The sequence below is a fragment of the Phodopus roborovskii genome, unplaced genomic scaffold (assembly GCF_943737965.1).
Source record: "Phodopus roborovskii unplaced genomic scaffold, PHOROB, whole genome shotgun sequence".
NCBI classification, from domain to species: domain Eukaryota; kingdom Metazoa; phylum Chordata; class Mammalia; order Rodentia; family Cricetidae; genus Phodopus; species Phodopus roborovskii.
This window is the reverse complement of record NW_026126433.1, coordinates 56,511,576-56,536,034: the sequence shown is the minus strand read 5'-3', so window position 1 is coordinate 56,536,034 and position 24,459 is coordinate 56,511,576. Positions and strand designations below refer to the sequence as shown.

The 24,459-nt window shown below is 39.4% G+C and overlaps 1 protein-coding gene across 8 annotated transcripts in view; it reads right to left on the bottom strand.

The window, feature by feature from the left end:
- Positions 1–4,116: 4,116 nt before the first annotated feature.
- Esrrg (estrogen related receptor gamma) overlaps positions 4,117–24,459 on the bottom strand; it is a 544,752-nt gene continuing 524,409 nt past the window's right edge. For all 8 annotated transcript variants that reach the window (XM_051186534.1, XM_051186533.1, XM_051186539.1 and 5 more), the window contains 2 exons: positions 14,410–14,679; positions 4,117–4,592 (listed from right to left, as the gene is read on the bottom strand). In XM_051186534.1, the coding sequence (XP_051042491.1) occupies positions 4,348–4,592; positions 14,410–14,679 (515 nt within the window). In that variant the 3' untranslated portion in view covers positions 4,117–4,347. The remainder of the gene's footprint in view (positions 4,593–14,409; positions 14,680–24,459) is intronic.

Here is a 24,459-nt window from a genome sequence, read left to right as displayed (position 1 = left end):
GGACAGACTAGGCAGGGGCAGCAAGAAGGAGCATATTAGCGCTGGGGTGATGGCTCCAGCAGGGTCCAAAGGAAGTTCCAAGTTGACACCAAGCAGCAGGGCCGTAAAAGGTCATTTGCTGTCAACGGTACTGTTTAACCCTCCTGAATTCCAAGTTGGCCTCCTCCCCTTTGGTCGATCCCAGGGCTCTGCCAAGACTTCCCCATCCAGGAGAGCAGGTGAATGGCTGTGCTGTGGATCTCTCCACCAAAAGCAGGTGCTGGCAGAGCTCAGTGTGTCAGCCCGAGAGCTTGATTTAATTGTCGATAGAAGGAAATAATAGATATCTCTCACAGGTTTTAATATGATCTTAAAATAGGGAAAAGTTTTCTGTTATGACATTGACATAGAGGCGATGATTTTGAGTAATGCAGGATGATGTGGGGCTGCTTAAGATTAAATACGAGCTATATAAAGGCCTGTCAGAATGAATTCTAATGTGCCATGAGACACTTTGCATACCCTTAAATATGCAAAATGTCTCTTGGCACCCTAGAATTCATTCTGACAAGCCTTTATATAGCTCTTACTTAAAGTCCTGCTTTATTTTTAGGGACCGGGTCCTCGGAGCTACTCTTTGAGTGGCAGCAACAAAGGGCACTGTTGATCGTTTGTTTCTTTAGTGAGAGAAAGAAGAAACACAACACAAAAGCGCAGCGAAAAGTGGAAGCCTGTTTAATATTGTTCTACCATCCTCCTGAAAGGCATAATAATTTGAGTTACATATCTGAACTGATTGGAGTCACAGAATCATAGCTCCTTTTTGCATTTAACAATATATACAATATAAAATAAATACATTTACACAAATGGACATTTGCTGGAGCACACGGTATGGTACACATCACAAAAATATACAATTGATTGCTTTACAGGTGTGATGCCCATCTACAGCTATAGACATGGTTTCATTATTATTATTATAATTATTATTATTATTGTTATTGTTATTATTTTTACTACTGGCTATAATGCAACTCCTGGATCATTGTAAGCAGTTTAAATTTTATTTTTTTGTTTTTTTTTTGTTTTTTGTTTTTTTTTTTGTCCATTTACGATCTTTGCACATAAGACTGCCATAAAATGTTGTCCCAGGCAGGTAAACAGGGATGCTTAAATAATTAAAATACAATCACCGACATCCATTTTCTCTTCTATAAGAAAAATAGCAGTTTTAAATTTTTTATATCTTTTATGTCATCATTTAAATGCAAAATAGTGGAATAAATACAACAATCTGATTTGATTAAACACGAGTGTCACTACAAAGAGTCAACACAGTCATATTGCTTTAAATAAGAACAAATCTAAAAGAAAAATAAAACTGTAAATCGCACAGCTAAAACATACACCTTGGTGATTTCCTGACACTTGGCATTAACTAAATGGTCTTGCTTGAAACTTGAATAAAAACAATAAACTTTGCTCGAGCAAGGTACAAATGGATATTTGCCCTAAAGCCCGTGCATTTTTTATTTTTAGATTTACAATTATTTTCCTCTTAGTTATGTAGTTATGAGATATTTGTTGTTTTGAAAAGCCAAGTCTTTTAAACTGAGGAAACAGTGGATATACTATCTATATTCCATATATATATATATATATATATATATATATATATATATATATACATACACATATATATCACGCAGTTGCACAGTAGTAACTTAAACCCTGCATAAACCTTATGGAAAATAATGTTTTTAAACACATGATGAAAAAATCTTACAGGATCAGCACCTTTTTATCCCCCCAGGAGTTGTATTTTCTGTTGATTTTTTTTTCAGGGATTTGCCAATTTCTTTAAAACTTATCACAGCTATCAATTTCAAGTTATTGACCATCCGAATGAATTGCTAATGATGATTTACCTAGATTCACACTACAGTCACTTTCTCTACTGAGAACCACAATCTACGATATATTCCCATATAGCTAATGATAGATACACAGTATTCCTAGCACAGGACTGATGCACCCTCAGCCCAAGGTATTTTGCTTAAAGCACACAAAGTAGCAATAATTTTGGAAGCAAGTCCGCACCAAAAAGTTTTTGCAACAACACAGAGCGAGTTAATAACAACATCTGAGAGATGATCAGGTGAAAGCCATATATACAGCGTTTAAAAATTAGACTTATCTATATACTTGAATATTCAAAGCTTTATGACTAAGCTATACATTGGTATTCTATAATAAACCATTAGAGAAATTATCCCTTGTTTTGAAAATATTGTTATGATTTTGATGTGTGTCTGATCGTAACGAATACTGGTTTGGAGTTTCAATCTCAGTTATTACTGGTAAGGAGTAGAATATACTACTGTAGTCTCCTGAGGAAGGTATACATCCAATACTGTCTCTAATTCTACCCTGTGTCTAAAAGCACACACCACAAGAATCCAAACACCACGAGAACAAGACGACAGTTTCTGAATGCAACGTAAAGTTCCGAAAAGCGTAGCAAACATGGAACATTGAAGCTGAACTATTCTTTTGTTTGTTAGGAGTACAACTTTAATTACATCTGTGTACATAGAGTAAGACTGTCCACAGAATACAGAGAGCAGCTACTGACACTGGTCCATTGGTAAAAGCGCTCTATGGAGGTTAACTGTTTCCTGGTTAGTCGGCGACTGTAGGTTCCGGGAGGGGCATCTGATGTCTTTGTTAGATTACACCTGGTTACAGTTCTGAAGCTGTGACTTTCATGCTGTGACCATACGGGTTGGAAAGCACATCTATTGGCTTAACTCTTGGTAAAAACAAAGAAACAAAATGAAAGTGCGGCTACTTGAAACGATCATCCCTAAGTGAATCGACTCCTCCGGATTAGGTTTTAGAATTTGGTCAGGCGTCTGCTGTCTTTAATGATTGTTGTTTGAATTCTGGCATTAGCCTTATTGCCTCTGAAATGATATTGGCTCACACACAGCTCCTTCTGAGACAAGAGTTTGTAACTGCGTACAGGCAGCATGTCATTCCTAACCACGAGGGCAGCTAGAAATCGTATGGCGACTGTCCCTCCCGGCAGGGAGGTGTACTGGTGCTAATTCTACGGATAGGGATCCCATGTACAGTGCTCATGGATGTGACCGCTTGGCACCGCGGTAGGTGTAATCTAACCCTTGGTGTCAGTGAACATTTAGGCAAACTGGAGCTCATGTAAGGAACTGATGCTTGGGACCAGACTGGCACACAACATAAATTGCATCCGTGGTAATATGCACCTTCCCTTCAACTATTGCTTGAGTAAGTTAAATCCCCATATTAATAAATGGCTGAAAAGTGGTAAAGCTGGTACAAAAAAATCTCCATTTGTAAGAAGAAATGAAACTTTTTTTTTTAAAAAATCTTCCTTCAGGGTCACTTTGTCCTTCATTAGGGTTCAATTGTTCAAAGCCAGCGCGAAGTTGCGGTATCCTTACCCCTCTCTAGTATTGCATGAATGAATAAAGCTTAAACGATTCCCTGAAAAAGTTACATAGTAGCTAAACTAACCAATACCTGGAAGACTTGACAAAAGAATTAAGGAATCAAATGGCTGTAACTGATCTAGATGAGAAAGCAAGGAGAAGCAGCCAATGCCGCCACTTAAGTTGTCTGATCGGAGGCTGCTCCGTGGAATCTAATACTGCACTAAGTCGATTCATTTGTGTTGCACTGTACTTTAGGTACGGTTCTCTCTTTGATTCCTTACACACTGGGGATGTCATGGTTCATGACAAGTTCACTGGCATCCATATTATGGATCTCTGTCCTTTGGCAGGGCTGGCTTCCATCTCTCTCCAGTTAAAGACTGCATTTAAGAGTTCAGCAGCAGAGGGGAGGAAAGGAAAAGACAAGGAAGGACAAGAAAGGGAACAGATGCAGGAGGTAAAGGAAATGTTCCTTGCAATTAGAGGTATTGAACATGTAGAGTGAAGGAGTGAGAAAAGGAAGAAGGAGGAGTTCAAGACAAGAAAAGAAGGATGGGGAAAGGGAGGAGAAAGAAGGGGAAAGAAAAAAGGGCAGGAGGGAAGAAGAAAGAGGGAACCAATAAGAAAAGAAGAAAAATGTAAGGACAGGAATAAGGGAGGGCCGGAGGGACAGGGACAGGCTGCAGGAACAGCGGGGTAAAGGTGAGAAAACCTATCAGGAAGATGTGGTGGATTCCGCAGGCTGCATTGTACTGTTGCTGCTAAAATATCAGTGCAGTCTCTGTTGATTTTTAATGTTGTTCACTAAACTCTAAGATTCTTCAACATCACTCTTGGGTTTGTCTTCCCTTTTCAACGTGCAGAATGGGAGAGCCCGGGGGGCTCTTAGTCAGACCTTAGCCTCCAGCATTTCCAAAAAAAGTTTGTGCATGGGGACTTTGCCTTCTAGTTTGATGTTGTAGAAGTGCTGCACGGCCTTGGTGGAGGTCTGCCTCAACAGCGGCAGCGTCATCAGCATCTTGCCTGCTCGGCGAGGGTCCTCCATGTGCTGGCCAGCCTCATAATCCTGCAGCGCCTCGTGTAAGACGTCCTGAAGTTTCTGAACAGCTTCCACATCTTCTATGTGCATGGAATCTGGACAATGAAGCAGAATGTGTCAGCGATCACATGAATAGTAAAGTCAAAGATAATGCAGCTTATTACACACTTTACACACACACACAAACGCACACAACACTATGAAGCAATATCACAAACAACACAGATGAAAACATTCTCAACAAAAAGACTTGTGTGCTCTTGGTCACCCCAAAGTCAAAGCAACTTCAGAGGTCTTATTTCTAACATCTGTATGCTTTTCCCTGAATTTTGCTTAGTAATCCTTAGTGTGAGCTTAGAAGATAGGAATTATTTTACATCTATACATATGTAGATATAGACACATATTTACAGCATATATCACATATTGGAGAGGAGAACATTTTAATTGACTATTATCTGGGCAACTGGCCTCAAAGCCTTTCTCATGTGTTCATTTAACAAAGAATTATAGCAAGGGGCTTAGAGCACAGGGGAGTAAGGGAGCAGAGGAGAATTTGGGATGAGCTGGAGAAAGGAATGAATATGATTAAAATAGATTATGAGAAATTCTTACAAACAAATAAAATATTATTGAAAATAAATGTCTAAATGTTAGTAGAGATAAGAGTTTAAATCTTAAATCCTTCCCCAAAAGTATATACTTCCAGTTAGGAAAAGAGTGAATGACTAAGGACATAATCAACAACTCCACATGATACACAGAAACCTCACACTATAGTGCATTCTAATATCATCGTAATTCTTACAAGATTTTAAATATATTCCTGACATTAAAGTTTCCTTATATACTCAATTTCACTACCTAGATAGAGTTTTCTAACCTTGAGTTGTGAAATATTTTGCAGATTTTTAATAGTGAACTGTGCCCATAAATTACTAATCTAACAATCTAATTCCACCAGGAACAAAAAGGGTTAACAAGGTTGTCGCAATTATCCTTGTGAGAAATGTGAAATGTGGATTAAAAAAATAATAATAAAACAGACACTTAATTATATACAAGTTTGAATCATTTAACACATTTTATTGATTCCAATGACAGTTTATCTGTTAATTACACATAATAGAGTCTTTAGGGACTCTTCATGTTTAATAATCCCTTTTCTCTGTGAATGTTTAGTACAAAGATATATGTAGTTAGCCCAAAGTCTCACACTACTCAAACACTGATCACAGTCTAAACAGAACCTTGTAATAAGACCAAATGACAACAAACAGGGGAAGGAATTAGGACAAATGGATATCACCAGCAAAATGCTGTTAAAACCCTTCCATTTATTTAAAATATTTTGCTTATTTTTCTTGTACAGGGCTACATAAAGTCATTTTACTAAGCCACTGGTAAATTAGCCCTTATCTATACTAAATAAGTAACAATTATGGTGTTTTTACCTCCAGGTATAAAATGATGCCATCTTGGAGCTCAGATTCACTTGGCATGGTAACCATGGCTACTACTGAGCAATGCAATACAGTGATGCTCGGGTCTATGTAACACTACTGGATCAGCTGATTGATATTCCCTTGTAGAGGGACATGAGGGAGGGTCAGAAGACCCTCCCCCTAAAAGTCCTGATATTATTCCTTCTTCCCACCTGAAAGTGATCTTGGGAGATGATAGAGTATATGGGAAGTGGAAGGCTTTTCTACATGGTGTGCCTTTAAACATGGGAAGGCAGCTCCAGCCCTCCCCCTCAGCTCTGCCTTCGCCACTACTCTGGCCTGGCCCAGAGAGATATACGAGCGGATGTCACAGGAAATGAGGCGAGAACAAACAGCAGAACGATATGCTCACAAACAGCAATTAAGACTTCAAACTATTCTTTAAAGGCGTGATTTAGCTGGAAAGATTTAAAAATGATTTAATCAAATTACTATGATAATTTGACTTCCCATTTACAGAAAAGATTCTAACTCATTTTAGCTTTGCTCATTCTCAGATCTGCTCATTCTTTAAATGCAAACTCACTAAATCTGAACTATTTAATTAGACCATGATTCAGCTGGCAGACTGCTGAAGGAAATATTCATCTCCATTAGGGGCCCTAGTTCAAGTGCTGGTTCTCTAACTTTAATCTGTTCTCTTCACTGGGCTGGGCTGACACACAGATGCCAGGCATGGTAGAAGTACCACTCACTTATTGTTGGGCTTTGGTTGTGGGCACTGGTTTCTTTTCAAGTACATCCCCAAGGCAATGGGTACCAGAATCAGAATGAATGGAAACAAAGTAAGTGTAGAAACAGGGATCATGAGCAAATGTGACATACTGAGGCTGCCCAGGAGGAGCACCAGGTCAGCTGGGAAAGAACCTCAATACCTGGACCTAAGCCCTGAACCACCAAATCGAAGTAACATTGCTGAGCTGGACAGTGGTGGTGCACACCTTCAATCCCAGCACTTGGGAGGCAGCGGCAAGGAGGATCCCTTTGAGTTCGAGGCCAGCTTTGTCTACACAGTGAGTTCCAAGACTACAAAGAGAAACCCTGTCTTGAAAAACCAGGAAGGAAGGAAGAAAGGAAGGAAGAAAAGAAGGAAGGAAGGAAGAAAGGAGAGAGAGAGAAAGAAAGAAAAAATGAAAGGAAGGAAGGAAAGAAAGAAAGAAAGAAAGAAAGAAAGAAAGAAAGAGTACTGGGTTGGATCCACATGTTTTCACTAAATCTTAATTCAGGACTACTGAATAAAATGAATGTGTGTGTGTGTGTGTGTGTGTGTGTGTGTGTTAAAAAATAAACTTTCAAAGTATAACTGAAGTTCAAAGAAGGCATATATTGTTACTTATATGATATTTTAACCCTTAATAATTAGCCATATAGAATGTTTTTATTGTGTCTTAAATGTATTTATTTAATGTATGGGTGTTTGGCCTGCATGTGTACCTCGTGTGTCTGCAGAGGCCAGAAGAGGATATTGTATTCCAAGAGATTCAAGATAGTGACAGTTGTGAACTGCTATGTGGGTATTGGGTTTTGAACCTTTGTTTGGCATCCAGTGCTCTTAACTGCTGAGCCACCTCTCCAGTTCCACTTCACAATTTTGAATAGCTTATCCCATGAATGGGCCCCAAAGGGGAGGTGTCACCCTACTCTTCAAGAACAGGGATAAATATGCCTACTTCAATAGTTGCAGCACACAATGTCTCTTCTAGCCATCACCAAATATGTTCATTGATTATCCATAGTAAAGCATTGACTTCCTGTTTGTAGCTCATTCTCAATAATGATGTCTTAGTCCCCAGACTTTACTCTGAGCTAGAACTGAGTATCAGAAGGATATAAGTATGCTCAGTGTTAAGTCTAGACTATAGCATGAACCAGCATGCCCAGTAATTCATGTGTATAGCAGAACTGGCCACTCTTTTCGGTGTTTATAAATTGCCAACATAGAATACTTAATCTTAAAAGAGAATGTATGCTTCAAACTTTCTAGGCACACTGGATAAGATCTTGTAGAGTGACCTATGGTCAGCAGTCAGCTGTTGTTCAGGAAACATGGTTAACTATAAGACAAATGGGCTCTTGACTGACAAGATGGCTACCCCCCCCAAAAAAAAAATTAAAAGAATGAAAAGCACTGATTGTAAGTTTTAGTTAAAACACAGTAACTGTGCAATAAGCCAAATCAAGTGACACTGTAAAACAAGTCAGTGACAATGATGTCTCCAAGATCCCCCTAAAACCCATACAATTAGATTTACATGTGAGTAACACTTCTCAAGGTTGCTATCTGGTCCTGGTCCCTGATTTAAAATGAGTACAGAATGCATTGAAACACCAAATGGCATGAGTATCATACAAAACCAACAGCTCATTGAAGAAACTCCTAGAAATTGACCACTGACTAACTTGGAACAACCCTTAGCTTCAGTAAGATAATATTTGCAACTTATCAATATCCACTAAATATGCATGGATACCTGTATTTATATGACATTTTAAAAGGACACTTTTTAAAATTTGAAAACTGGAAAAAAAGAGATTGAATCAAGTATTTCTTCTGCTTTTGTCTATAAAATATATTCCTGGCAACTAAAGAGAAATGAGAGAAAAACAGAATGCATATTCCTATATATCACTACTGAATGAAAAAACAAGAATTGAGGCCATGGTTAGTCCTCTGAAATCTCCAATGATGTATGGGTTTCAGTCATCGGCATCCTCAGCTGTGAATTCACAGACAGGCTGCTGGGCATTGTGTAGTGCCACAGGACAAGGGCCTGAGTGTGGTGTACACAAACTGCAAAGGCAGAGAAACAAGGAAGAGCTCATAGCATCAAGGCTGTGGGGACTCTGCAGGACAAATGTTCCTGTTTCTACAACAGACAAAAGAAAATGGAAAGAAATGGGGAGCATTCAGACTACATTTAGACTCAAAAACCTATTCATAAGATTTTCAAGATAAATGAGCTAGACTCGTTGCACTCACTAAGCATAAACAATCTAATGACAAACACAAGGAAGTGTAACAATAAAGCCAGTATAGCAAGGGTTACCCTTTAGGATAGAGTTAACTTTTTCTCTGCATCTGCATCTGCTACATTCATAGGATCCAGCGCATCTATTTGAATCAATAGGTTTATATTTAGCACCTCATTTTCTAAAAGCAGTTACTCTGGAGGAAAGGGAGAGGGTTTGGGCTGGAACAAGACATCTGGAAGGGTTCCTGGGTACTTTGCAGTCTTATTTTTTGACCTTGCTCATATATTCATTGTGTCAGACTGAAAATTGGTTCCAAGGATGTCCAAGTCCTGTGTCCTAGGATCCATAAATGTCACCTCATAGGGTAAAAGGAACTTTGCTTGTGATTAAGAGAGAACCTTAATATAGGAGGTTGTCTTGAAATATCCAGGCCAATACCACCAAAGTAGAGAGAAGACAGCAATGTCATGAAGATTAGCTTCAATATCACTGGCTTTTGTGATGGAGGAAGAGCCTGGCATGGTGGGTATGTCTGTACTCACAGACATAGGGATCAGGAGTTCAAGGCTATTTCAACTACCTAGTTGGACACTGTCTCAAGAATATAAGATAAAATGAAAAGACAGATGATAGATAGGTAGATGAGTGGATGGACAGATCTATGCAGATGCTATACGTTATGGAATGTGACCAATACTAGAGAAGTCAAGGAAAGGGACTCTTCTTTAGGGTTAGCAGAGAGAGATGAGCTCTGTTCATATCTCTGCAGTATACTTGATGACACTGATTTTGCCTAGGGAAAAGAACACTAATATAGCTTTTAAATGAAGAATGCAATATAGAGTTCTCCCTTGTCATTATTCCCTATAGAATACAACAATCATTTACCTAAATTTATCTGGCACCACATATTGTAAGTGATAAGTTACTAAAACAAGCAGGTGTAGGTTATATTTAAAAAGAAAAATATGCCATTTTACATATGGAATTTTTACCTATTCAGGTTTTGTAACCAAGGGACAACTGTGTTACAATTATCAGAAGACAGGAAAATAAAAAAGTAGGCGTCAATTCTAAAGTAATGTAAAGCCATCAGTTTAGTGTCTGAAGGTGAAATTGGAATTTCCCAGGTCTTCTGTACCGGGACATCTCAAACACAGTGCATGGTCATTTGTGGGATAAAAACAATAGATTGAGAACAGAGACAAAATGTCCAACTTTCTGTCTTACAGGGACTACAAGTCTTCATCAGTTTTTCTCAGGTAAATGTGTCTCCTCCATGGGCACGTCTTGAGATTTCCCCAAGAGACGGTTTAAAAAGAGATGGCTACAGCAAGGTTTTCTAAAATAAATAAATAAATGGGTGGGTGAGTGGATGGATGGATATAACCTCTTGGTCAGTAACTAATTAAATCCATCTCTAGAACATCATTGAAACAAAGGCAATTTTTTAAAAATTATCCAAGAACCTAGGAGCTCTTGTAGATTGAAAAGGATTTTGTTAGTGACATCTATTCTTATTATTTAGCTCCATGTAAATGCTATATTTCTGTCTTGAAGTTTAATAATACAATCTCTGCCAATGTCCCCCATACCCTCATACCAAAAAAAAAAAAAAAAAAAGTCTTCACCTTTAATAATTAGTTTCAAACATTTGTATAACTTAGTGACAGTAAACACCGTTTAATTCACTAGCTTACTTTATGGTTCGGGGTCTTTCTCCTCTGAGGAACCCAGAGTAAGAGAGGGAGGAGCCTGTGGGGAGGGAGGATGCCAGAAGAACATAGCCTACTAAATCAGCTAAGCAGGCCTAACATGGGCTCACAGAGACTGAAAAGGCAAGCAAGAGCCTGCCTAGGTATGCACAAGGTCCTCTGCATATGTATTGTAGTTGTGAGCTTGGTGTTTTTGTGGGACTACTAATGGTGGGAGACAGTATATCTCTGACTCTGGCTGCTCTTGGGGCTCTTTTCTTCCTATCAGGTTGTCTTGTCCAGTCCTCATTAAGACAGCTTTTGCCTTGTCTTATTGTATCTTGTTTTGTCCTGTTTTATGGTTGTCTCTTCGAGGCCTGCTCTTTCCTGAAGAGGAAACGGAGGAGGAGTGGATCTGGGGGAGAGAAAGAGGTGGGAAATAGCAAAGGAGAGGAGAGAGGGAAAATTATGGTTGTGTTGGAATGTTCTGTATGAGAAGCGTCTATTTTTAAAAAATTGAAAGAAAGAGAGAGAAAAAAAGAATAAAAGAAAGAAAGCAAGAACTGACATGCCTAAACCTTGCTCTCTGAAACAGAGGAAATATAGACTTACAGAGCAGGAAACAATTCCCCTTAGACAAAACATTCACAAATATATGTTACATAAACAAATATATATTTGTGGTATTGCTTTTTAATTAGCAAGTTAAAAGGAAAATCTTATCAAAAATTTCCCCTGAGGGGATGGTAATAAAAATGATTGAGAGGTACTAAGCCAAACTTCCATGAGGGTTCAAATATGCTAATTAAATATGATCCCACCCTGTTCTAAATGTCTAAAGAAGTCCCAGAATTCTGTCACTAGACATTCTACAATTGTGCAGAGTTATGTGTTCAGCTATCAGATCCCTAAAATTACCCCAGCATTTAAGCTGATGATAAAGAATGCTATTTATACTACTTTATCAGAAGATATTTATTCTACTGGTTCTTACATAGTATTACATAGCAGTAAAAAAAAATGGCACTTAATTTTATTCATATTTATTCTTGAATGGAATAAGCTCACTGAAAAGCATGACAGCCCTTATCAGGAGTCCAACTGTCTGCTTGCCAAGCAGAAGCACAATATTTACAAGTAGTGAATGTAAGCAGATGTTTAAAATAAGACAAGGCAGATAACTGAGCTATCTGTTAACATCTACAGCCATTCAGGAAAAGGTCACATAGGTCTCTACTAAATAATATTAATTTTTATGTAAGAACTCATTTATGTTAATCTAAAATTCTTGAATACTAACAGGAAAACAGGACATTTTCTAGCATGTCTATGTGTCTGTGCAAAGCTTCAGCATGTTCTCACATTGATGTGCTCACACGATGCTCTCACAGGGTTGTGCTCACATTGATGTGCTCACATGATACTCTCACAGGGATGTGTGCACACAGTTGAGCTCATAGGGGTGTGCTCACAGGGATGTGCTCACATTGATATGCTCACAGGGATGTGTGCACAGGGATATGCTTAAAGATGAGCATAAAAAAGATGTTCCCATAAGCATTTAAGAAACTCATATAGGATCCAAACAAGACTAAATCTATAAGTTTGCTTCTGTCCTCCAAATTATGGGCAAAATCAAATGGAATTAAATAGCCTTATATCAAAGGATCAAAGAAAATGACTTTTTAAATGGTTCACCCCAAACTAAAAGGCTAGGATTCAGAACTAGATTTTTCTTGGTATCAAAAAGATAAACAGATACGAGAATCAGCTAATGTAGAAACACACTGGGAAGCCACACTACTTGGTAACTAGGACTGGTGGGGTAGGAAACATCTTAAAAACTTCTAGCTTTAAATACAAGAAACTAATGTGGACTTGTAGCAATGTGTGACTAGAGCAGGTTCCTTCCTGACCTGGCAGCAGAAGAAGTGGGTTGGAACATTCATATTGTGACAGTATCAATGATTAAACATTTAGTAAGGAGCTGAGGGAATCTACATTAAAATACTTAGCCATAAGTTATGCCTTGAACATCTCCAATTGCCAACTTTCAGCAATTTTGATGACAAAGTTTTAACACTGCTCAGGGTTTACAATTTACAAAATCAATTGGAAGCATAAAAAGATATAAAATGTGCTTACTCCATTAAAAAAAAACAATGAATTGCCTAAATGGTTTCAGTTGTAATTATTTTTATCATCATCAAGTAAAACTCCTTTGCAAAACTAGTACTGTGAAATCTTGCATTCAATTTGGAGAGATGCTATAGGGTAGAGGCTAAACAAATTAAAAAATTCTTAAGAAATTTCTATCTCATATCCCATGTGGACTCTCTAAAGAGCAGGGCAAGGTGTCTCATGAGTTAGTAAAAGCAAGGTCATTTGTCACAAGAAATCATATTCTAAGTTTCACAGGAGAGGGAGGGGATGGTGTGGTAAGGAGTGGGTATAGTCACAATTAAAACTGAAATGCCAACGCCCATTATGAAGACAAATAGGAAGGTACAACTTCATTGTTGAAAACAATTTCCCTTCTATCAGTCCAAGGATTCATACATCAATATTGTAGATGAACTGTTAATTACAAAATCAATTAAAAATTATTTCTAAAAACAGTCACGCATCCCTGGGTCTCATGGGGGCAATTTGGGCAGAAGATCTCATCTTGCCCACACCACGCCAGATCACAAAGTCGTCATCCATAAGTTAGCAAAAGCAATCTGGTTTTTCATTTTTCAGCGCGGCTGAGCCCAGCCTGAGATTGATCGTCACATATGGCCCCAGAAAACAAACTGTCAATACCTTGAATACTGCAGAATTTGAACAAATAGCCATCCGCCCATTCAAGCCACTCACTGCATCCCATTTAACAGATTTTATTGACAGTTTCCTTCTTGTAATTAAAGGGAAAACTACTGGCCAGCAACCAAGATAAAGTTCAAAGATAGGGTCAAAACAAAAGCTGCTAGAAAGAGCACGGTGTGACTGTCAATGGTACATGGCTTGAGAGCTGTTATTGACAGGCAGGTATCTGAAGATCCGCCCGTCATTAGGAGGGATCTAGCCTGAACTTTATGCAAATGTTAAAAGAGACAATGTAGTATCAGGGAAGGCACAAAGGGAAAACAACAAAGTACCAATGATTTTTACTTACCAGAGTTTGCCCCCCCCCCAGTCTTAGCACATGACTGTTCAAATGCAAGGCGTATCTAATTCCTATCATTCTTAACCCTTACTGCAGGTGGTACTTACGGCAGGAATCCAATGTTTAGAGAATTCCAGAATATAAGCCACAGAGTGACCTTTTATAACAAAATCAAGAGGTCACATGGCATGTATTTTTCTCAACTGCAAAATTGGCCTTTTTGAGAGGAGAGGTGGAGAGTGTTTCTCCATAACTCACCAATGTAGACTCACTCAGAAATAACAATGAAGCTAATTTTGTCCCAAGAGTGCCCATTTGTGTAAGTCCCTCAAGACCTTCAGCTTCACTCTGGTCCAAATTAGTAAATGCAAAGGGTGTTAAAAGTGTCACAGCTTATGAGAAGTAAAATAAAAAACTGCTCCCTCCTAAGTTTATTTTCTTTCTAACTTTTCACTAGAAAGCAGTGCTGATTATAATGTCGCTGACTCATGGAGACTTTAAGAACTAGGCCTCACAAATCCCCAGGAAGAGACAGAAAGAGGGAACACTGACAGCTTTAACAATGCAGCAATGACCACATCAATTTGCTGACCTGAATTAGCAAGAGCTATTGCTTTGAGGGTGACGAATTCTTCCTTCTCCAGCTTCATGCTCTTGTACCTCTTCACCAGCTGTAGGATAGCGTTGTTTAGGTCTAGAAGGCCTGCTAGTTTGGACTGGTCTTCATCCATTATATAATCGTCTGCATAGACAAGTTCATCCTCAAATGAAAGGGATCGGTACACAACACCGAGGATCAAGATTTCCATCCACGCACTCTGGAGAAGGCTCATCTGATCCGCCAGGGACAGCGTGGAGAAGCCTGCATGGGAAGATGGATGGATTGAGTTACTCTAAAGCAAGGATTTCATCATGCAACCTGAGCTTCCTAGGGTAGGCAACCTCTGTCTCAGGGTTCACAACCATGCCAGACTCTGATTAGAAGCTACTAATCCCTCACCCCCTTATCACTTTGTAAACCCAAAGCCCAAGTTCCAAGCCAGTTTCTATTGGTTGTTCCTTTGGTAGAACCTAGCCAGGGAAACATAACAGAGTGATGATTTTCTTTCCTTTATTTTCAGAGACAGCACCACGCCACCTCTATGCTCAATTCCTAACATTAAAAGAGGTAAGATTTTGAGTTACTTTCAACTACCTAGTTTGTAAAAACTAATAGGGATGAGGAGGATAAAGGCAAAAATAATTGCCCACGTTTATTGTGAAAGAAAGCAATTAAAACTGCATAACAGTCAACATCTTGGAAGTGTATCTCCATAATTCCCGTGTGATGAATTTAAACCAACTCAGTATTTATAGCTGGCCACCCCTCCCAGCTGATATCAGTGTGGATTCCTCTTTTCAATCCTAACCAGGATATAAAGAAGGGAGAAATCTTAGCTTACCAGCCTCCTTGCCAAAGAAAAATCTACAGTTCATTCTTATTATTAAAGTCTGTTTGTTTAAAACTCTAAATATAGAAATAAAAGTGTCTGGTGGGAAGAACAGGCAGGAAGCCAGAGTGCAAATGTAAATATTGGCTATGCTCTGGCACTGGCTCAGTCATTCAGCTCACACAGGACAATGAACTTGTTTTTGCATTGGGAAAATTTAAAAAATGCATGTCCTCTAACTGCTTACTAACAACATGCAGTTGGGAAGCATTGTGTCTTATTTTTACCTAAAATAATAGCTGGCTGGATCCTTCACTAAAATTTTAGAAAGTACCCACAGAGGCTATGGAAACTCTTCCATGATCGAGTAACAGAAAACAAACAACTGAGAAATTGTTCAACACAGTATTGTTCAACACAGAAAGAAGAAGTAAGACAATTAACTCAATCTACTTCATTAGGTCCAAGTAGATGTATGTGTGTGTGGGTGTTATATAATGTACTTGCATCTTATATAATATTATTATAGTATATGTTATATATATATCACTATTGTATAGAATATATTATTATATAACCTCCTTGTTGTGTCAGTGACAATAGCTGATGACTGGCTGACTGTTCCCAAGAAACCTGAAAAGTAGGTATTTCCTTGCCAATGATAGGCCCCAGAATTCCAAGCCCATATTCTGCAGTCCATGGTTGCTGAGTACACACTATCATGATTTAAGGCCTTCCTGGCAGTAATCCTGTAAAAGGGAGATCATTGTAACTAATGCAACTTAAGGAATCTCCTCTACCCTTCCTAGATATTATGATCTACTCATAATTATCCATGTACACCTCTGCAGGCTCCTGCTTGCCATTATTTGGTCCCATTTTTATTCACATGGAATCATTTCTGTCCCACATGACAGTAAAGAAGAGGAGAGGTTTTCCTGACCCACTGAGAAAACCAGTAGACTGCTCTTGGTACCATACGTGCTTAATAAAACCATCAAAGGGATTACTTCCACTTCTCTAGGTGGGATCTCTATAGCACTTTTTTTATTATGAAGGCACTTGTTTGGTATTTGACAGGGCTTCTTTGGGACTAGTTTCATACTTTTTTCTTTACTTTTTTTAATCCGTGAAATTTGGTATTACATTAATAAATACATCTTGATAGCATTTTAAAGAAGTCAATGGGGGAAAATAATTATCAAAGAAAATTAAGTTCTACAAAAGACAAACAAAACTCATTGTTCTCTCTGCCTCACCACCCATCCCACACCAACTAATGAAAAAGAAATACTAATAGGGATCTCTTTTACAAATTCAGTCATCAACAACAACAAAAGTCATCACTGGGAAACTTCTAAACCAGAAGGAATGAATCTTGTTTTTTTGTTTTTAATTTCCCTGGTTTAAATTCTTCCTTTTCACAGACCTAAATGGTAGTTTGTTGCCGCAGCAGATGGAGAGATCTCATAGCCCTGAGCATCGTCCAGAGGCAGCCCCATCCTCCCTCCCAGACCCTGCTGTTAGTAAATAGATTTACACATCCTCCAATCTCCACACATCTTTCTGCCGAATAATTAAAAGCAGGATGATTAGTTTATTGAGTGGAAGGAGGAACTTTTTTATTGAGGTCCATCCGTGATTTTATCAGGACCAGCACTTTTACGGTTGTCACTGGGGTGCAGCCATCCAATTTTTCTTATCTGCCTGATTAATACAAACGCTGTTTCAGGACGCATTAATTAACAGATACAAATCTACGTTCTCATGGAAGGATCAATACGGAGAAGAAAAGAGGCATCAATGTGAATTTAGTGCTGATGATGGAGAAGGCGCTCTATCGACATTTACGTGTACGGAAACTTTAAAGTTGCACGGGGCCCCTTTGTCCCTGTGATTTACAAATTAACATTTTTTCTTCTACAACAACAATGTCTGCCACATTTCTTTGGGGTTTAATTAAGCAAAAGCAATAAAATATCATTTTTAAAGGTTGATTCTGCAATTTGTTTCCTCTGTATTGATGGCTCTGTGTACATGTCTGTGTTCATCTATTTTGCAAACCTAACTCTTGCCCTTTTATTTTACTCTGAAATAACAAGAAAGAAAGGAAAAGAAAAGGTGCAGTTTTTTTTTTTTTTTTTTTTTTTTTAACACAAAGCTCTGACAACTTTGCTTGTTTGATGTCCTGAAATTATTTTTTCCTCACTTTGTTAAGGCAGTGTGATTTTCACAAAAGCATCAAAAAAAAAAAAAAAAAAAAAAAAAAAAAAATAAGCCCAAGCCCCACATTTTAAAAGCTGAGGTGGTTAGGGCCTCTCTCGGCTTGAAAACCAGTGTCTCACAGTTTTTGTCCCTTTACAAATTCACCTCTGCAATCTAGAAACTGAAATAAAGTTTCCACACCAAAACCATAGGGTGGCACTCAGAAGTCCTACAAAACAGTCACATCACTAGGGCCAAAGGAGACTTTATTTCCATTCCATAAAACATTTATTTATTATTTAATTATTTATTAGGCATGGTCCAGGCTGACCTTGAACTTGCTACATAGCTCAGGCTGGCCTCCCTCTGATGACCCCCCAGTTTTTGTCCACTAAGTGCTAGGATAACTGAAATGCACCACCATGCCTGGCTTTCAGAAACATTTTTTTCACCCTCCCTTGAGCTGACTACATTGCCCTTCCACAAAGATACATGGATGAAATAATATCTTTATCAAGAGACATGAGCAAAGCATATACACCTAAATGATAAGCCTAAATAAAAACTCTGTGATAATGAAGCTGACTCTAAGGGATTTTCTTTTCCAAAAAAAGAAAAAAGCAACCAACCATGATTGTGTTATGGGCTCACAGATACTGTGTCCAAATGATAATTGCTTGTTTGTGCTCTTACTAGGCATTCAATAGTGCTTTATAGCTATCAGGCTACAAAGTAGAGTCCTTGTCATCTATAACATGTAGCTATCTTTGGCAAGATACCTTTCTCCTAAGCGAAATGAAACTGGGTTTGCCATTGTGTCCCTCGAAGCTCACGTGCTGTTCTCACCCCGGATCATAATCTTTGCCATGCGGCGGGTTATCGTTTCTAATGTGCAGTCCTATTACGGCTTTTTAAACTGCATCACAGCATATTTTTCTCTTCCCCAGCTTCAGCCCCTTCCTCTGATACCACCGACATGTCTGATCTCTCTCTTTCTCTGACCACCCTGGAGTCGGTGCCACTTAACTGTGTCTCGGGCATGTTGCTCAGCGAAAGGGTTCTCTACCCTGACCCGCAGCTAAAGTGTGTGTTTATCTGCACTACAGCGTGCTCCAAACACACGAGATGACAGTGGAAAACACTTGGGAGGACTGAAAAGCTTCTCAAGAGGTGGATGCCCCTGAGGTAGCAGGCTTGAGGAAAGCATGCTCTGTGCCAGCGTTCTTGCCCATCTCTGCTGGGAGCTTCAGGAGTCGACAGTGGTGCCACAGGCACTCGGCAGGGACATTCTTTTTCCAGCCTGGCAAACTGATGCACTTTACAGTCAATGTACAAAAAGGCTAAGCATTTGAAAGTGTGAAGGGCAAAAAATATCTGACGGCTAGTCTTCAAAAATACACGCTCATTTCAGAACGCATAAATGTTTATTTCCTGAATGGAGTGTTGACAGAAATGGGCTGCCGTACAGGCATTTGGTTTTAACCCCTGCTAGGCATTTCCCTGTCAGCTGCTTAGCTTGGAACAGGAAAAAAGTTTAAATCCTCGGGATATTTGTTAGTATCAGTTAATCATGACATTGATTTGCCTCTTCACAGGTTTTGAACTGTACTCTCTCAATTTCACAAAAAAAGAATAAAAATAATTGACTTTTCTTTTTTCAACAAATATCATATCATGCTGCAATCATTATTGCAGTGACTCCAGCAACTCCCTGGGATAGCAGATTTGGTTTAGGGAGTATAGCACAGTTCTTTCTCTCGTGCACAAGGAAACCTGGCGTTTACAGGAACTGGGGAACAGTGACTGTGCCACTAAGATTCAGTCTTAACTACCACTAGATGTTCAGCTACAGGGCCCTTTGTAGATACAAATCCATTTGCTGCTAAGCCAGTTGCATTCTGCACATATTGATAGACATTACTGCTTGTTCTATGAGTCACAAAATGTACAGATCTGGGTCTTGGTGGAGTGTGTGTGTGTGTGTGCGCGTGCGCACGCATGTGTGAACACATGTATATGTATGTGAGTGTCCATATAAGTAGAGGCCAGAGGCGTTTGTAGTGTCTTCTTCAGTTGCTCTCACTCTTATTTTTTTAGACATAACAGCAATGAAATTACAGCTATGATGTAGCAACGAAATGCTTTTCTGGTTGGGGATCACCACAACATAAGGAACTGAATTAAATGGTCGTGCCATCAGGAAGGTTAAGAACCGCTCAGCCTTAGACTTTCACAAGCCTTTACCTGGTTGTTACTTTATCTCTCCAGTCCCTGAAACTAAACTAAGAACAAAACAATTCTTAGAGACCATGAGTCAAATATGTAATAAACTGCCTTTAAGACAGGGGAGGCTAGCTACTTTCTTTTCCTTGTACTGCAATCTTTATTTCTCACCTGCCCCCAACAAGGGAGTTCTGTCTAGGAAACTCATCTTTTGGCTGTAACAGATTTGTGAGATATTCAAGAGCAAAGGAAAGAAGCGACCAGTAACACAGAGCCAATATAACTCATAAAACAGCATTGGTGTCAACTGGGACTTAAGACCACAGGAGTGTAGAAGAGGCTTATCTACTAACAGTGGCTCTAAGATTAGATAACTGGCTATGTCGAATAGTATCTAGATGGTCCTTCTGCTAGTCTGAACAGTTTTCAGACTCAATGGAGCAGCAAAAATTATTCCCATGAATCACAAAAACACTGGGGTTCAGTGAGTATGAGGTCACAGTTCTAAGGACAGAAGGACCTAGGTCCAAGTGATAGACACATTGAGCACCTTGATAGCGATGAGACACAGGAACATGCCAGACCTCCTCTAGCCTTCATGTGCAATATGAGATGACCCTGAAATCCTGCTATGGCAAACCCTTTATCACTATGTGTCTGGATGTTTTACTATAAGGGCATCTACATAGGCACTGTAGTATTCTCGGTACTTCAGAGCACAGAAAATGAGTGGGAGACTACCCTTATCGCCTAACACTTTACAGTTAGGTGCAAGTAGATTGGAGCATAATACAGAAAAGACCATAAATAATAGAGGAATGGGTCAAAATATACAGGAATGTAGAGGAGGGAAGTCTAGGGCTTGGCTGTCCACATTCTCTCTATCCTCCAGCCCTCTCCACTGTTTTTGTTGAGACCTCCACTCTTTCTTTGGATTCCAACTCTATGATCCTATCCATGGCGATTTAAGCATCTTTTAAAGACAAAGTATAAATATGCCTTCCTCTGACTAAAAACTGCTTTCTTGGAGATTGGAGATAGTAGGGGTTCACTGTGAGTGAGATAGGGATACAAGGTATAGCATCAGGGAGGTAAGTCTGGGCAAAGTGAATGATATATGGAAAGGTCATAAAGAAAGCCATTATTTTGTGTGCTTACAAAAAAAGATAACAAAATATAAATAATAATGACCTTTAAAAAATGTTCCCTTAGCTTGCAGAATTCCAGCAGGATTTCTTTCACCATCTGGACTTCTTTCCCCTTCCCATCTTACTTCCTGAAAATGACTACCTTCCCCCGTGGTGGTGGTGGTGTATCTACCATATTAAACAAGAAAGGGGGGAGGGAGAAAGAGGAGAACAAGAAGGGATGGTTATGATCATCCACAGGGCACTGGGCTTCAGTGATGACCCTGTCTTCTTTTTGAAAACAGCACAGAGAAAGCAGTATGAAGATGCCCATGGGTGTGCCCCTCCTGTGGTGTGCAAGCGCTCACTTATTCACATGTATTTGCAGGAGGCACCTAAGAAGAGCATGAGTGAAATGATCAGCCTTCCCATTGTGAAGCAGAGAATCAGACATTTGCAAACAGCAAAGATGTCACTTCTGCCCCATCCTGTCCACTGTCTCTAAACAGGTATTAGTATAATTTAAATGCCATTTACAGTTTTCATGTTATCAAAATAGGGAGTATATCCTTCCTTTGACAATAATTTTGAGAGACTGAGGAGTTGGTTCTGTAGGTGGGTAAGACTGATTGCTGTGCAAGCATGAAGACATGACTTTGAATCCTCAACACCCACACAATAGCTGGACATGCTGGTGTGTACTCCTGTAACTCTGACACTGGTGAGTGCTGAGGTAGGAGGCTTGCTGAGGCTTGCTGGTCAGCTAGTTAAAACTTATGGGAAAGGAATAAAGCATCAAGTTATAGAGAAGGACACTGCCATCCTCCTATGGCCACTACACATGAGCACACACACACACACACACACACACACACACACACATCCATAAAGAAGGGAAGGAAAGGAGGGAGGGAAGGAGAAATGAAGGGAGGGAGGGAAGGAAATAACTTTGATAATTAGAAATGACTTTAGATTTAAGAACTACAAGATGGTGAGTGGATTTTGCTAAAGTAAACTGTAGTGTCAAAAATAGTGCTTCTGCAGTGATTCAAAATTTTAGTCAACTAATCAACAAATTATTAATATAACACATTACTAACCGCACTTCTGGGAGAGTTAGAGATGCCTCGAATCATTAAAGAGCTAGCCAACCCTAATATTTGGATTTAATTTTCAAAGAGCAACAACAGAAAATTATTGGTAGTTTTTAAAAAGCCTTTATTTTTTTCAAGCCTTGTCTATTGCCATTGTTTCTAACTCCAAAAGAAACTCTATACATAAGTCATACATACATACATACATAAGTCAAGTTGAATAAGAATTTTAACAGACACCTGTTTTACTTAGAACCAAAAAAAAAAAAAAAAAAAAAAAAAAAAAAAAAAAAACATTGAGTGGAAATCTATATCTTAGCCCTGGCCGCTTTGCTTCTGTTAGGTATGCCCAAAATGATGTTCTCATATTAAGAATCTAAAAGCATGGCACATTGGGTAAGCTATACAGGATTAAGGAGACAGGGTTATATGTTCATTATCTTGGATGTTGCAAAAGAGAAAACTAGAAGGAAGAGAGAAGTTTACAAGCAATTCCTCCTACCTCTGCCTGCTTTGGGATTAAACATTAACTAAGAAGCCAGTGAGAGGTCGTCACTATGCCGACTAATGACATCTGTGGAGCTCACTAAGCACCATGGCATCTTGTTAAATAAGTCCCTTTGTCATAGTTCTCCTGTGGCTGAAAGCCACACATCTTCATAGATGCCACAGAATGATAGAGGCATCAGAGGAGCCTCAGGCATTTCTTTCACATGAGTGCAACTCTGAATTTGAAAATTGGTACCCAGCTACCAGTCATAAATTAAAAAAAAAAAAAAAAGTACACATTCACCGAAATGAGCAAGAGTTGGGATCTCTGAGAGAAACTTTGAATTATTTTAAATAAAATAGCTTCAAATCTTTTCAAGTGTACCTAATCCCGTCCTTTCCATGGAGACACAAATCCAGCAAGGGCCCTAAGTACTGAGAGTTCAGGCTTATCTCTTTAGTGTCTGCCTCCTCCTCTTCCTCAGTTTATTACACAGAAAGCAGGAAAATAAAGGGATGGAAAGCCCTCAGGGTGTTCTCTTGATTTTCCTAAAAGAGACATTGTTAACCAAGAAGGAAAGAGAGGAGAGGCAGAAAAACAAAACAAAACAAAAACCCAGGAGGTCTTATGCATAAGCTGGGGAACCTGCAGCCACTAAGAGCAAAGTGTCACAGGCATCCATGCAAATACATGAGGAAGCAAGTTGTCTGTGAGACTCACATCACCAGCATGCAATCACAGCATGCTGACACAAAGCTCCAAATTTAAATACATAAGAGACTGTCTGCACAGATCCTGAAAGATCTGGCCATAATTTGAACTCTAGACATCCTGGAAAAAACATCCTTTCTGTATTTCTGCCTCTGAGGGTTCACTTTGGAGTCTGGCTGTGACATGATCACCTCTGTGACTAATGAAGATCTGTTCACGAATATTTACTCCCAAGTTCATGGCCGGTGTTGCTGGCGGAGGCACAGCTAAGTCGTTATGGCTTGGCATAGGTTCCAGGGGGAGGTGACCAGCTATCTTCTTATTGACAATAGGAGCAACCCCTTCAATTCATCCCTGGCCCTGCCTTAGTCCTCTTTGATGGCCCTCAGTTTGTTTCACTGGCTGAATGGAAAGGAAGCAAAGGGAACATCAGGAGACAGCAACACTCCCGAGAGTCCTCTGAATCAGAGGGTGAGAGCCTTCCTCAGCAATGGAGGTCTGCTCGCATACTTCACCTGCATGTGTGGGATACAAACCCGAGCCTCTTGCACTAATTTTCATAGAAGTTCCCCCACTCAAAAGTGGGCTGCAACATTCAGACACCAGCACAAGCACTGCGACCTTTCCCCTCCTTAAGTGAACAAGAGCCCCGCCCCCAAAATCCTTCCCCCAAGCCTCCCTGCTTTAGTCTGCTGGAAAATGATTTTATCTGTGCAGCCCAAATTTGCAATCCCTTTCAGGCCCCTGAGATCCTGCCAATAAGACCCAGGAATTCCTAGGGACTCCCACACAAGGTTGACTCAAGAAAAATACAGGGATGACACTCTGGGTTCTAGCACATGGATGAATCTATTAGGAACTTGTGTCATCTCCTAACTTGATTTGAGTGGCATTAAGAACACCTCTGGGGGGCAAACACTCTTAAGTCGGCAGTGGTCCAAAAGCAAAGGGGGGAAACAAGGGAGAGAGGGAGAGGAAAAAAAAAGCCACTGCCTGATTCTAATACACCTAATTAGCCATCGGCAGACTCTTAATTGCATACATTAGGATGATTCCATAGTGGAGATTAATTCTAAATATACCCAAGCAGCTGGTTAAGATGCCATGGATTACAGTGTGGACTGTACTTTTCCACTTAATTAGATATCAAAATTAAGCAGCAACAAGCATTTTGACATAACGGGGATCAGGCTGCCGCTCAGCCTCCCAGAGCTGCAGTAAAGTGACCGCTAAACAGAGCCGCACAGATGGAGAGATATTAAATGCCGCACTGGAAAGTAATTTCAAATAATAAAATATCAATATTTACATTTTAATTACCCCTACCGAGGGCCTTTCTGTCATTCCACTATTGCCAACGCA